The 12,336-nt window shown below is 38.2% G+C and overlaps 1 protein-coding gene across 1 annotated transcript in view; it reads left to right on the top strand.

Moving 5' to 3' along the window:
• si:ch211-286b4.4 (zonadhesin) overlaps nt 1–12,336 on the top strand; it is a 55,107-nt gene that overhangs the window by 6,243 nt on the left and 36,528 nt on the right. The window contains exons 14-36 of the mRNA XM_048159986.1: nt 267–435; nt 512–646; nt 807–959; nt 1,056–1,257; nt 1,351–1,491; nt 2,955–3,140; nt 3,234–3,305; nt 3,421–3,547; nt 3,629–3,762; nt 3,859–4,062; nt 6,375–6,524; nt 6,615–6,794; nt 6,870–6,986; nt 7,083–7,232; nt 7,318–7,470; nt 7,578–7,793; nt 7,885–7,989; nt 8,318–8,462; nt 8,542–8,753; nt 9,363–9,581; nt 9,917–10,023; nt 10,108–10,261; nt 10,353–10,452. Of these exons, the coding sequence (XP_048015943.1) occupies nt 267–435; nt 512–646; nt 807–959; nt 1,056–1,257; nt 1,351–1,491; nt 2,955–3,140; nt 3,234–3,305; nt 3,421–3,547; nt 3,629–3,762; nt 3,859–4,062; nt 6,375–6,524; nt 6,615–6,794; nt 6,870–6,986; nt 7,083–7,232; nt 7,318–7,470; nt 7,578–7,793; nt 7,885–7,989; nt 8,318–8,462; nt 8,542–8,753; nt 9,363–9,581; nt 9,917–10,023; nt 10,108–10,261; nt 10,353–10,452 (3,531 nt within the window). The remainder of the gene's footprint in view (nt 1–266; nt 436–511; nt 647–806; nt 960–1,055; nt 1,258–1,350; nt 1,492–2,954; nt 3,141–3,233; nt 3,306–3,420; nt 3,548–3,628; nt 3,763–3,858; nt 4,063–6,374; nt 6,525–6,614; nt 6,795–6,869; nt 6,987–7,082; nt 7,233–7,317; nt 7,471–7,577; nt 7,794–7,884; nt 7,990–8,317; nt 8,463–8,541; nt 8,754–9,362; nt 9,582–9,916; nt 10,024–10,107; nt 10,262–10,352; nt 10,453–12,336) is intronic.

Raw genomic sequence — 12,336 nt, 5'->3', positions numbered from 1 at the left:
ACCCGTATGCTACGCCTTTTTTCTGCCGAAAACAAAAGTAGAGATTTTGAAGAATGTTGGGAACCTAACAACACTAGACCTCATTGAGACATTTTTTCAAAATATCTTCTTATATGCTCCACACAAGACAGAATGTCATACAGGTTTGGAACGACATGAGGGTGAGTAAATGTTGACAGAATTTTCATTTTTGACAGACTTTCCCTTGAAACTATCTTCTCAAATCTTGAATCTCAGTTCAGTTAGATTTTTTGTTGCTCTCTCAGTTATTATTGTTTAGGAACAAACTCTACATCCCCTTCTGGTCCGTGCTCTGCGGGGTATTACTGCAGTGGAGGTTCAGCCACACCAGTCCAACATGAAGCTGAGGAGGGGCACTACTCTTTGGAAGGAGCTGTGAGGGCTGAACCGTGCCCACTGGGAACATTCCAACCAGTAAGCCACGCTGTAAGAGAATTTACACCAAGTAACATTTTAATTTTATTAAAAAGTTTTACTTCTTTTCCATCAGGGAAGAGGCTACAACTCCTGTATCGAGTGCCAATCAGGAAGACTCTGCAACAGGACAGGCCTATCCCAGCAGCCCCTGTGCCCACCTGGACACTTCTGCCCTGCTGGCTCCTTAATTGCTCACCCATGCCCCCCTGTGAGTATGAAGCCCATTTTCCATCTAAAATACAATAATGTATATTAAATGTTTGGGCTAGGTAAGATTTTTTAATGTTTTGAAAAAAGTCTCTTATGCTCATAAAGGCTACATTTATTTGATTAAATATACAGTAATTCATTTTTATCGTTATATGAAGGGTACATACACTGCAAGTTCAGGAGCGGAGGATCTGCAGCATTGCGGCCCATGTGATGCTGGTCAGTACTGCCACTCTCCTGGACTAACTGCTCCTCAGGGACCCTGTGAGCCTGGTTTTTACTGCACTGGCGGATCCCACATTGCCGCTCCGGTAACAACATATGGTCTTTCACACATGTTAATAAGAGGGGTTCATTTCGAGCTCATTGATCTATTCATTTTTTTGTTTTTTGTTTTTGTTTTACAGATTAGCTCCAGATATGGTGACATATGCCCCATGGGTTATTACTGTCCAGCAGGCACCAGACACCCTCATGAGTACCCCTGTCCTCCTGGAACCTGGAGCAATGCACTGGGGTCCCAGACTGTGTCGTCCTGTTGGCTCTGCCCTGCTGGATTCTTCTGTAACAGCTCTGGCCTCATTCAGCCCACTGGAATATGTGCTCCAGGTACAAATTCATAATGTCAAATCATAATCCCTCCAGATTGACTTTTGTTTTTAAAACTGACCGGAGTTCTCCATGTCATTCTCTGTCATGTAGGGTTTTATTGTGCAGGTGGTGCTAAAACGGCCATGCCTGACGATGGGGTAACAGGAAACAGGTGTCCAGCACGGTATTACTGTCCACAGGGTTGCACATCCCCTCTACACTGCCCTGATGGAACGCATTCAAATACCACAGGTATATTTTACATTTACTTTACATAGTTTACAGGTATAGTTTACATTTTCCTGTACCTGAATATCCAGAGTTTATAACCAGAGATCTTACATCAAACATTCCTTTAATGGTGGTTTTAGTGTCATTTGAGAAAGTTTGAAGTCCAATTAACATATTATGCATTCAATGTAGTACAATAAAAGATTGGGATTAATGTGTTTTTTAAAATCATAGTACATTAAAAATGGTATGTTAAAAGAGCTTTGATTTTTGAGGTTTGCATCCATCCATTCATGCTTTTTGAGTTAATACTGGCCAGAACCACTTGAGTTAGGCAAGAGGATTGGTTCCTTTCTTCTCTGGTGGTGTATAATCAATTTTATGAAATGATGGTACATCCAAAAACACATGCTGCGTCCCAATTCACCTACTTATACTATGTCCTAAAAGTATATGAAATAAAAGTACATACTTTTGAGTGTGTAGCAGAATAGTAGGCAAGCTCTGGGACTGCTCTGCCATTAGTTATGTATTCTGTCACTTTTTAAACTGCCTTGTCAATCATCTTGTCACAGTTAAAATCCTCCACATATATCCTACCGTATCGGAGAGAAATGTAGTAGCATATTGATCTGCCAGTCGTAGGTCTTGCATGCAGATAACTCTCCTCATGTGTTTGCGTAATTATGCATTTAAAATATAATAAATGCATAATTATATAATGTGGATAACATTGAATAAATATCTTTTTTTCAGGGTAGATACTGATTATTAATCACTTAACCCCTTTATCTAAACCTCTCTACTTAACTGTTGATCTCGCACATCTGCCATGTTTGTAGTTTTTTATTCACGTTTATAGTTCGCAGTTGGTTTTTGGCAATATTAGCTTTTATGCATGGATCTGCACTTTGGATTCTAAGTAGAACATCCGGATATCTTTGGAATACTCATTTCAACATACTACGACCTGGGACGCGCTAATTCTAATTTCAAATACTATATAGGATGGATAGTATGCGAATTGGGATGCAGCTATAGTATGCAATTTACCAGTGCAGTACATACTTCTTCGCAATGTTATTTGTATTCTGATGGTGTATCAATATTGCAAGATTAGGATTACTGTGCCTCAAACCATAGTACTTGGAAAATGGTATGTCAAAAGAGTCTTGATTTTTGAAGAATGCATCCAAGCACATAACCCACAACCTGTTATGTTATCCTAGAGGATTAGTTTAGTGTCTCTAGACACAATTTTATGATGCTATAGTATATCCAAAAAAGTTGTACTTTACCATCGCCAGTGCAGTACATACTTTTCATACTTAGCATTATTTATAATAACATTCATCATAACAACTCTTTGCATCTTGTCTGTTCTTTGCCTTCAGCTCATACACATGTCAAGTCATTCACAATGTCAACTCAAAGCATAATAAAGTAAGTTGTGATCATTATATCGTCAATGTGTGTGAACGCAGGTGCTGCAGAATGCAGTGACTGTCCCACTGGATGGCTGTGTCTGGAGGGGGAGGAGCTCCAGTTGTGTCCAGAAGGACATTACTGTCTGGGGGGCACAGTGGAGGACATCCTCCCTTGCCCTCCAGGCACATACAGCCCCAAAGCAGGACAAAGCCAAGTAGAGCAGTGTTTACTGTGCTCAGCTGGTGAGAGCAGTGCCCCTGCTTTACTTACACCTTTGGCAGTTTTAATAGCACTGGTGTAGTGTAATGTTCATCATACACACCTATCATTTTAAGGAATGTATTGTGAAGACTGGGGACTAGTTGAACCTACTGGTCCCTGCCAGGCTGGGTATTTTTGCCTTGCAGGTATGTCCAATTATATTGACATCTGGCTTTTTAATAATTAGTGTCTTCATTTTGTTGATTTGGATCATGGCATCTAAGCAGATGTGGTTTATGTGCTTTCTCTTGACTTTTGCAGGCATAAACTTCAAGAATCCCGATGCAAATATTAGCACAGGGGTGGGTGGGCCATGTCCTGTGGGTCATTACTGTCCTGAGGGCACCAGCCTTCCTTTACCCTGCCCGCTTGGCACCTTTTCAAACAGGTACCTTACAGGGTCAAATGATCATACCATACCAATATGAGTGAATGAACAGATGAACAGCTTCCTTTTTTGTCCTTATAGTCTTTATGTTAGTAAGAAATCAGGGTGCACTGTTTGTCCTGCTGGGCAGTTTTGCGGTTCGGTGGGCCTGAGTAGACCATCTGGACCCTGCCGAGAGGGGTTCTACTGCCCTGCCGGGGCATCGTCATCCACTGGTGCGACCATCCAACCATTGTTGTTAATTTGATAGCGTAATTAGCTCATTGTCTGTTTGTATTCAACTATTGACTGTGGTGTTATGGTTGGTACAGGTTCTGATTCTGAAGGTGGTCTCTGTCCTCAAGCGCACTTCTGCCCCACTGGCAGTGCCGTGCCTGTTCCCTGCCCTGCGGGCACTTATACCAATCTGACAGGACAGATTAAGTGCAGTCCCTGTCACGCTGGATACTACTGCCCAGAGAGTACCAGCAAATACACTCTGTACCCCTGTCCTCCTGGATTCTACTGCCCTGATGGTAAGAGACATGAATGAAATATAAACTATTGCACTATTGCTTACAATACAAAAGAAAAAAAAAAAAAAAATTTTATATATATATATAATGTATTTTTGTATTTTTTTTGTATATATATATATATATATATATATATATATATATATATATATATATATATATACAGGGCTCTCAAGTCTCACGCATTGGGCGTGAGACACGCATTTCAACCCGTTCACACGCTCACACGCCACACCTTGTATTTCTCACGCAGAGAAATCTCCAGGATAACGCACAACAAGTTGCGCCGCTATTACAGGAATCAAGTTCCCCATAGAGTTCAGAAGGCCCTGCCACGCACCAGTTAATCTAATAAAAAAATATAGCTACCGAACAGCCAATCAGAAAATAGAATTACTGTATCCGGGTAAAATTTAGATATTCCCGCCACAAAAATATTTATGTTCTGATTCCAACGACACATTCAATGTGATTCACGGGCTCGCGCACTGATTCAGATGCTCGCTGTAGTAGTTAGCTACAGAGGAGGACATCTGTCAGTCACATTGATTCACATCTGGCTACAGACTGATCGTGATCGATGTGGGACCATATCCTATGAGTACAGTAAGTCATCTCATCAAATTGCTGGGGAATATTTGTGTCCAGGCAGCTGGTAGGTTAGTTAACAGTTTGTCCAGAGTACTTTTACGTGAACTTGCCTGGCTAGTAGATGGGCATTTTTCCAAAATATTGTATTCGAATATTTGGGCTAGTAAAAAAACGAATATTCGTGTATAAGCTGCAGTCCGCAACTTTCTTTGTGTTAAAAATGTACAAAAATTATATAATGAGAATATACAACATGAATCCATTTTCCAAACCGTGTTTTTGTCTTATCCTGAATCATTATGATACACTTATAATAAGTGTTTATATTCGGACTATTTCAGACCGGACTGGTAGGACTCGCCGCAGAGTATGTAACTTCGTGACTCGCCATAGACATACCATGAGACCTTTCTTTTACTGTCTATGCATGAGACATACACGGAGAAAAGTAGCTCCGGCAAGAATGTTCCTCCGCAAGACGCGTGCAGTTCTGTTTATTAACCGCTAGAGGGCCAAAAATCGCGGACAGCAGCTTTAAAATTACGATTATTTTGAGAAAATGAGAGACGTTTTTTATTTTTTTTTATTCAAGTTGTCGTCACCATTTCTGAACAAACTTATGATTAGGTAATATACACAACAAGTTTGTGTTTTATCTTAAGGTTTTCATTCAGTTTAAAACATTAAACAATATGTGTAAACAAAAAATATAGGCCTAAAGAACAAAAGCATTATAGCAGCGAGCAGGAAAAAACACTAGTAAAGCAGAGCGCGCCAGTTATCGTGCAGAACGTAACGTACATATAAGGTACACTAGAGTCGGAATATGGTTACCATGTCTATATTGTTTCACATTACAATGTTGAGGAAAAACAACAATATAATGTGTATGATTATATTACCATTATCTATCTCTCACACTCACTCACATACACACTAACATGCTGAATTAAATATATATTTTTTTATTTGTACGAATTTGTGTCATTTTTCATATCAGACCCCCGTCCCCACCCAAACCCCCGTCGCCGCCGCCGAAATCTCACTCTGAACTCAGTTCAAAACTTGAGAGCCCTGTATATATATATATATATATATAATATACACACACACACACATATGAACGAGTATTAGTAAAATATTAAAATATTAACTTTTAATCAAAACTTTATATTAATTAATTTTATACATTTTTTAATTTTCCGGTATATATATATTGGTTTATTAAATTGGATATATATTGTCAAAGGATGCTGATATTGTATATCTATACCAACATTCAAAAATTTGGGGTCAGTGAGATTATTTTTTAAACAAAAATTACTAAGTATTAGTAAAGACAGTAAAGACATTTATAATGTTACAAAATATTTCTATTTCAAATAAATGCTTTTAATCCTGTACATAATAATGTTGTGATGCCTTTTTTAATGTTTTATTGTCAATTTATTTAGACAAAAAAATATAAATTTTATTATCAACCATATCATGAAAATAATTGTTGGCTTACCAGTATCGGCTCAGTCAGTGGGTCCCTAATATTAAGATTTTATGTCACAGAATATATACATGTATTGAAGCGTATTTTGTCTTGTGGCACTGGCAGATTTTTTCCTATGCTTAAAACAATTGACAAAAAAAAAGGGTCTCACTAGACAGATTGCACTTTTAATTAAAGAAGCCACACCTCAGTATTATGCAGAGCTGGTCTTTGTTTACAGGAACAAAACATGCCACCCAGTTCCCCTGCCCACGAGGCTATTACAACCCTGAGCCGATGACCCACAGCCTGGACAGCTGCTTGCCCTGTCCTCCAGGCCACTACTGTGAGAAAGAGCGCCTGTCCGCTGTGTCAGGGAAATGTAAAGCTGGTTAGTACACCACCTGGATGAGACTATTTTTTTTTAATTAACTTAATATTGAATTCATTTTAAATTCCAACCAATGAATTTATCACACAGGATGGTTCTGTGTATCTGCTGCCTGGAACGCTCAGCCCTTTGACCTGGACAACTACACTAATGCTAACTGCCTTTGCCCTGCTTCCTCCACCGGGGGCAGATGCCAGGAGGGGTTTTACTGTCCATCAGGGACCTCTGAGCCTCTATCTTGCCCTCCAGGAGCTTTCTGCAATGCAACCGGTGCGTAATCACCAGCAATGACTTCCCTGTGTGCATTTTCAAAACTCTCAGTTTATACCTGACCTTCTGAAACAGGTCTAGCCCTGCCGAGTGGACCGTGCTCTCCTGGGTATTACTGCACGAGAGAAGCCACTTCCTCCAGGCCTATAGATGGCATTACAGGCAACATCTGCCCTCCAGGGACTTACTGTGGTAAGTATTGGGTTATGTAGCTGATTTATGATGATTTAGAATATTTAGAATATCTGTCGTTTTAGAAATATTTAGAATATCTGTTGTTTTCCCCAGATGAGGGCTCCAGTGCACCACAGCCATGTCCAGCGGGGACTTTCTCCCCGACAGCGGGCCTTGTGAGCAAGGACGAGTGTCAGTCCTGTAGAGCGGGATACTACTGTGCTACCATGGGCCTTCAGGCTCCTACTGCTCCCTGCAGGCAGGGTGAGAACAGCACAGACCATCACTGCCCTAAACCCGACTAGTAAAGTGCAGTTTCTACATCTGGTTCTTGTCCTTTTTTCGGTAGGTTACTGGTGCCCGCCTGGTCAGACAGATGACCTAGCTCTGCCGTGTCTGGTCGGTCATTACTGTCCCCCAGGAAGCCCTGTCCCAATTTTTTGTCCCACTGGGACCTATCAGGACAAGCAGAAGCAGGCAAACTGTACAATCTGTGAATCAGGCAAGCTGCAGTTATCTAAAGCAAACTGTGACACACTCCCACATTTCTATTTCTGAAATTCATACTGAAGCTTGTATCCTGTTTTTTATTTTTTTCTCCTACACCAGGTTTTTATTGCGATGCGACATTTGGGGCTGCAAATATATCTGTCCTGCAGCCTTGTCCAAAGGGACATTACTGTCCTGAAGGAACTGGTATTGCCAAACAATTTCCATGCCCTGCCGGCACCTATAACCCCCGTGAGCTCATGGACAGCCATAGTGACTGTCTGTTGTGTCCGTCAGGACATTACTGTCCAGATGTTGGACTTGAAGAACCTCTAGGTGAGACATTTCAATAAAAAATCTGAGACATAACATTATCACAAATGCCCCATATTCTTGCTTTACAAGCCCTGTTTTCACTTATTTGTAGGACTGTGTTTGGCTGGTTTTTGGTGCAGAGAGGGCTCCCGTTCACCCAGTCCTGTGGATGGTTCTACAGGGGCCGCATGCCCAGCTGGTCACTACTGTCCTAAAGGTGTTTTAAAATTTTCAGCTAACAAAATTAGTTTTTATCAAAGATGTTTGCTAAATTTGTTATCACTTAATATAAATAAAATATTTTGTCTACATAAATTAAAGATAAAACACTACAGTACAGTATGAAAAATGGAAGTTTATTTTGAGATATTGTCTATACATGATATTTTGTACACATAGTATTTGCTGTTTATCTAATTCCTTTTAATTAGATGTCACAACATGTGAAGAACTTTTGAACATCTTATACTAATATGATTTCTGGTATACTACTGATTTGATTTCATTCATAAAAGTATTTTAAAGGTCTCCCTGTGTTACTATAGGCACTGCCATTCCTATGCCCTGTCCGGTGGGAACGTGGTCTAATAGTACAGGACTAAGGAGTGCTGCGGAGTGCCAGTCATGCCCTGGAGGGTTTTACTGTGCCTCTACCGGTCTAAATGAACCTAGTGGACTCTGCTCTGCTGGGTATGTGCCAAAAAATATGTACATTACAACCGCAACACAGATGCCCAGTTTAACCTGTGGCATCATATGTCTCCAAAAGGTTTTATTGTGCTGAGAAAGCTGAGACTCCCACTCCTACTGATGGGGTCTCTGGCCACATCTGTCCAGAGGGACATTACTGTCCTCCAGGAACCACCCAGCCTGTTCCATGTGATCCTGGGACTTTTGTAACTGTCACTCAAGCCTCTCAGTGCTGGCCCTGCACAGCTGGCTGGTACTGTGCGGATGGAGCCCGGCAGCTGTGCCCAGCTGGTTGGTGCTTTGGTCTCTCGTTGGCTATGTTCGGAATGGAGTACTAGTGTACTGCTTACTGGATGCTGCGCAGTATATGCTGCCTACAGTTTTATAAAAGTACGTGAAACAGTATGCATTATGCAACTGTTCATGTTTTAAACAGTAGTGTGTTGTCCTTGTCACTTTGCTTATTTGATTCTTTCCGAGGCATCCAGTTATCATTTTGTAAATAATAATAGTTATTGTGCATTACTCATGCTTTGTGTTTGTGTGTGTGTATATCAGTTCCAGTTCTTTTTTAGTTCCAGCTTTTATACAAAATATTTACTATTCTATACACTATACTATATACTACAGCAATGGTAATAATAGTATGCTAGTATGCTATTCCGAACATACCCATTTTATGATACAGCTAGAATAGTAGTGAATGTAATGTCAGTGGATTACTTCCTAAGTAAATGAAAGAAACTCAATTAAATGATATACTTCCTATGTCTAAGTCTAACTCAATTGAATTGCAAACAGCACCACACAGTGGACAGAGACATTACACAAACATGCTGACTGATTTTACCCAAATCCAGCAATCATATTTTTAAGATGTTATCTGTTGTTTGCCTGTAGGTTTCTATTGTCCTGAAGGTACAGGGTATGACTGGAGACCTTGTCCAGCAGGGACATACAGTCCTGACTCAGGTTTGAGTGTCTTCTCTGAGTGTAGGGAATGTGATGGAGGACACTACTGCTCTCTTCAGAACTCCACCTCTGTCACAGGACAATGCTCTGAGGGATATTACTGCGTGTATGGGAACATCTCACCTCAGCCTCACACGAGGTCTGCAGGTAGCTGGGTTTGCATTCATGGATTTTGAGAATTTATGATAATTTTGGGAAATTCTGATTGAAAGCTCTAAGATATGAATACTAATATTTAAATTATATTTAAATTTTTCACATATATAAAAATAAATGTCTGGAAACACTTTTTGAGAAAGCAAGAAAATTTTGTTTTTGCCTTATATGAATATACATTATGAATATATGAAATGATAAAGATATTTGATGACATACACAGACAGACTGACAGATAGATGGATGGAAATAACCAGTCTGTGCCCTCTAGAGTTTATGAAATAAAATAATGTGAAATAAAATGTAATATTTTTTTTTTTTCCAAGGAGCTGGAGGACCTTGTCCTGCGGGTCACTATTGCCCACAAGGCACCACTCAACCTCAGCCTTGTCCAGAGGGTACTTTCAGTAACAAAACCAGACTGGTCAAAGTGGTAAGAAGAATTTCTCTATTTATATTAAAAATCCTATTGCTAGCAGTCAAATCTGTAAGGACCATGAATACCTTTTTCTTATAGGAAGAGTGTTTGTCATGTTCTGCTGGTCATTATTGTGACATATCTGGGCTGACTTCACCCAGCGGAGAATGCTGGGAAGGTTTTTACTGCAAACAGGGAGCCATACTCCCCAACAGCCCAATCAACGATCACAGAGGAGGACCGTGTCCGACAGGTAAATGACAGATCCCCAATTCAGGGCAGATTAAAAACACCCACCTTTCCTCATACCGGCCCACCTCATCCTGTTTTCTGCTCCCACGCAGGCTATTTTTGCTCTAGAGGCTCCAGTGCTCCTCAAGCCTGTCCAGAAGGATCAATCAGCAGTAGAGAGAGACAGGACAGCTGCAGCCCATGTCCCCAAGGGTAGATACACTTATACATACACAAAAATGGTTAACATTTAATGGTGAAGTGTATCTTTTTTTTTCAATGTTAAATTACTTGCTGCTATCCCAGATTGTGCAGAGACAACTTGAAGTATGACATTCGAAGATTAATTCTCCCAAAACATCACAACAAACCTAACACAGTAATTTTGAATCAACCAATAGAATGCAGCAGTCGGTTTCCAGAAGTAAAAATCCCATTCATTTTCTCCATATGCAAATTGAATTTGAACTATAACTATAAAGGCATATATTAATTGATGATATATGCTTTTGTTGAAGCCATCAGCCCACATTATTTTGGTGTAAATAATCACATTTCACTGTTGAATTCCTGGTGAAAACTACATTACCCATGATTCTGCAAAAAACAATCATGGTTATATTTTTCTGTGTTGTTCGCAATGCTTCATGGGATTGTAGTTCTTTACGTCATTAAAGGGATAAATAAAGTAATTTATAATTAATTTATTATAATTTTTATAATAAAGCAATAGTAAAAAATTAAAACCATCTCGAGATTAAAGTTGTTAAATTTCGAGAAAAAACTTGTTAAATTTCGAGAAAAAAGTCGAAATAAAATGTTGAGAATAAACTCGTTAAATTACGAGAAAAATGTCATTAAATTTCGAGAAAAAAGTCGAGATAAAATGTTGAGAATAAAGTCATTAAATTACGAGCAAAAAGTCGTTAAATTACGAGAACAAATTCGTTAAATTATAAGAAAAAACTATATTCTCAACATTATATCTCGACTTTTTTCTCGAAATTTAACAAGTTTTTTCTCGTAATTTAACGAGTTTATTCTCAACATTTTATCTCGACTTTTTTCTCGAAATGTAACAATTTTTTTCTCGTAATTTAACGAGTTTATTCTCAACATTTTATCTCGACTTTTTTCTCGAAATTTAACGACATTTTTCTCATAATTTAATAAATTTGTTCTCGTAATTTAACGATTTTTTCTCGTAATTTAACGAGTTTATTCTCAACATTTTATCTCAACTTTTTTCTCAATTTAATGAGTTTTTTTCTCGTAATTTAACGAGTTTATTCTCAACATTTTATCTCGACTTTTTTCTCGAAATTTAACGACATTTTTCTCATAATTTAACAAATTTGTTCTCGTAATTTAACGATTTTTTCTCGTAATTTAACGAGTTTATTCTCAACATTTTATCTCAACTTTTTTCTCATAATTAAACAAATTTGTTCTCGTAATTTAACGAGTTTATTCTCAACATTTTATCTCGACTTTTTTCTCGAAATTTAACGAAATTTTTCACATAATTTAACAAATTTGTTCTCATAATTTAACGATTTTTTCTCGTAATTTAACGAGTTTATTCTCAACATTTTATCTCAACTTTTTTCTCGAAATTTAATGAGTTTTTTTCTCGTAATTTAACGAGTTTATTCTCAACATTTTATCTCGACTTTTTTCTCGAAATTTTACGACATTTTTCTCATAATTTAACAAATTTGTTCTCGTAATTTAACGATTTTTTCTCGTAATTTAACGAGTTTATTCTCAACATTTTATCTCAACTTTTTTCTCAAAATTTATGAGTTTTTTTCTCGTAATTTAACGAGTTTATTCTCAACATTTTATCTCAACTTTTTTCTCAAAATTTAATGAGTTTTTTTCTCGTAATTTAACGAGTTTATTCTCAACATTTTATCTCAACTTTTTTCTCATAATTTAACAAATTTGTTCTCGTAATTTAACGAGTTTATTCTCAAAATTTTATCTCGACTTTTTTCTCGAAATTTAACGACATTTTTCTCATAATTTAACAAATTTTTTCTCGTAATTTAACGATTTTTTCTCGAAAGTTAGTTTTTTTTCTCGTAATTTAAC

This window comes from Megalobrama amblycephala, linkage group LG16 (assembly GCF_018812025.1).
Source record: "Megalobrama amblycephala isolate DHTTF-2021 linkage group LG16, ASM1881202v1, whole genome shotgun sequence".
NCBI lineage: Eukaryota > Metazoa > Chordata > Actinopteri > Cypriniformes > Xenocyprididae > Megalobrama > Megalobrama amblycephala.
Note: the sequence above shows the minus strand (reverse complement) of the source record. Positions and strands in the feature narration are given on the sequence as shown.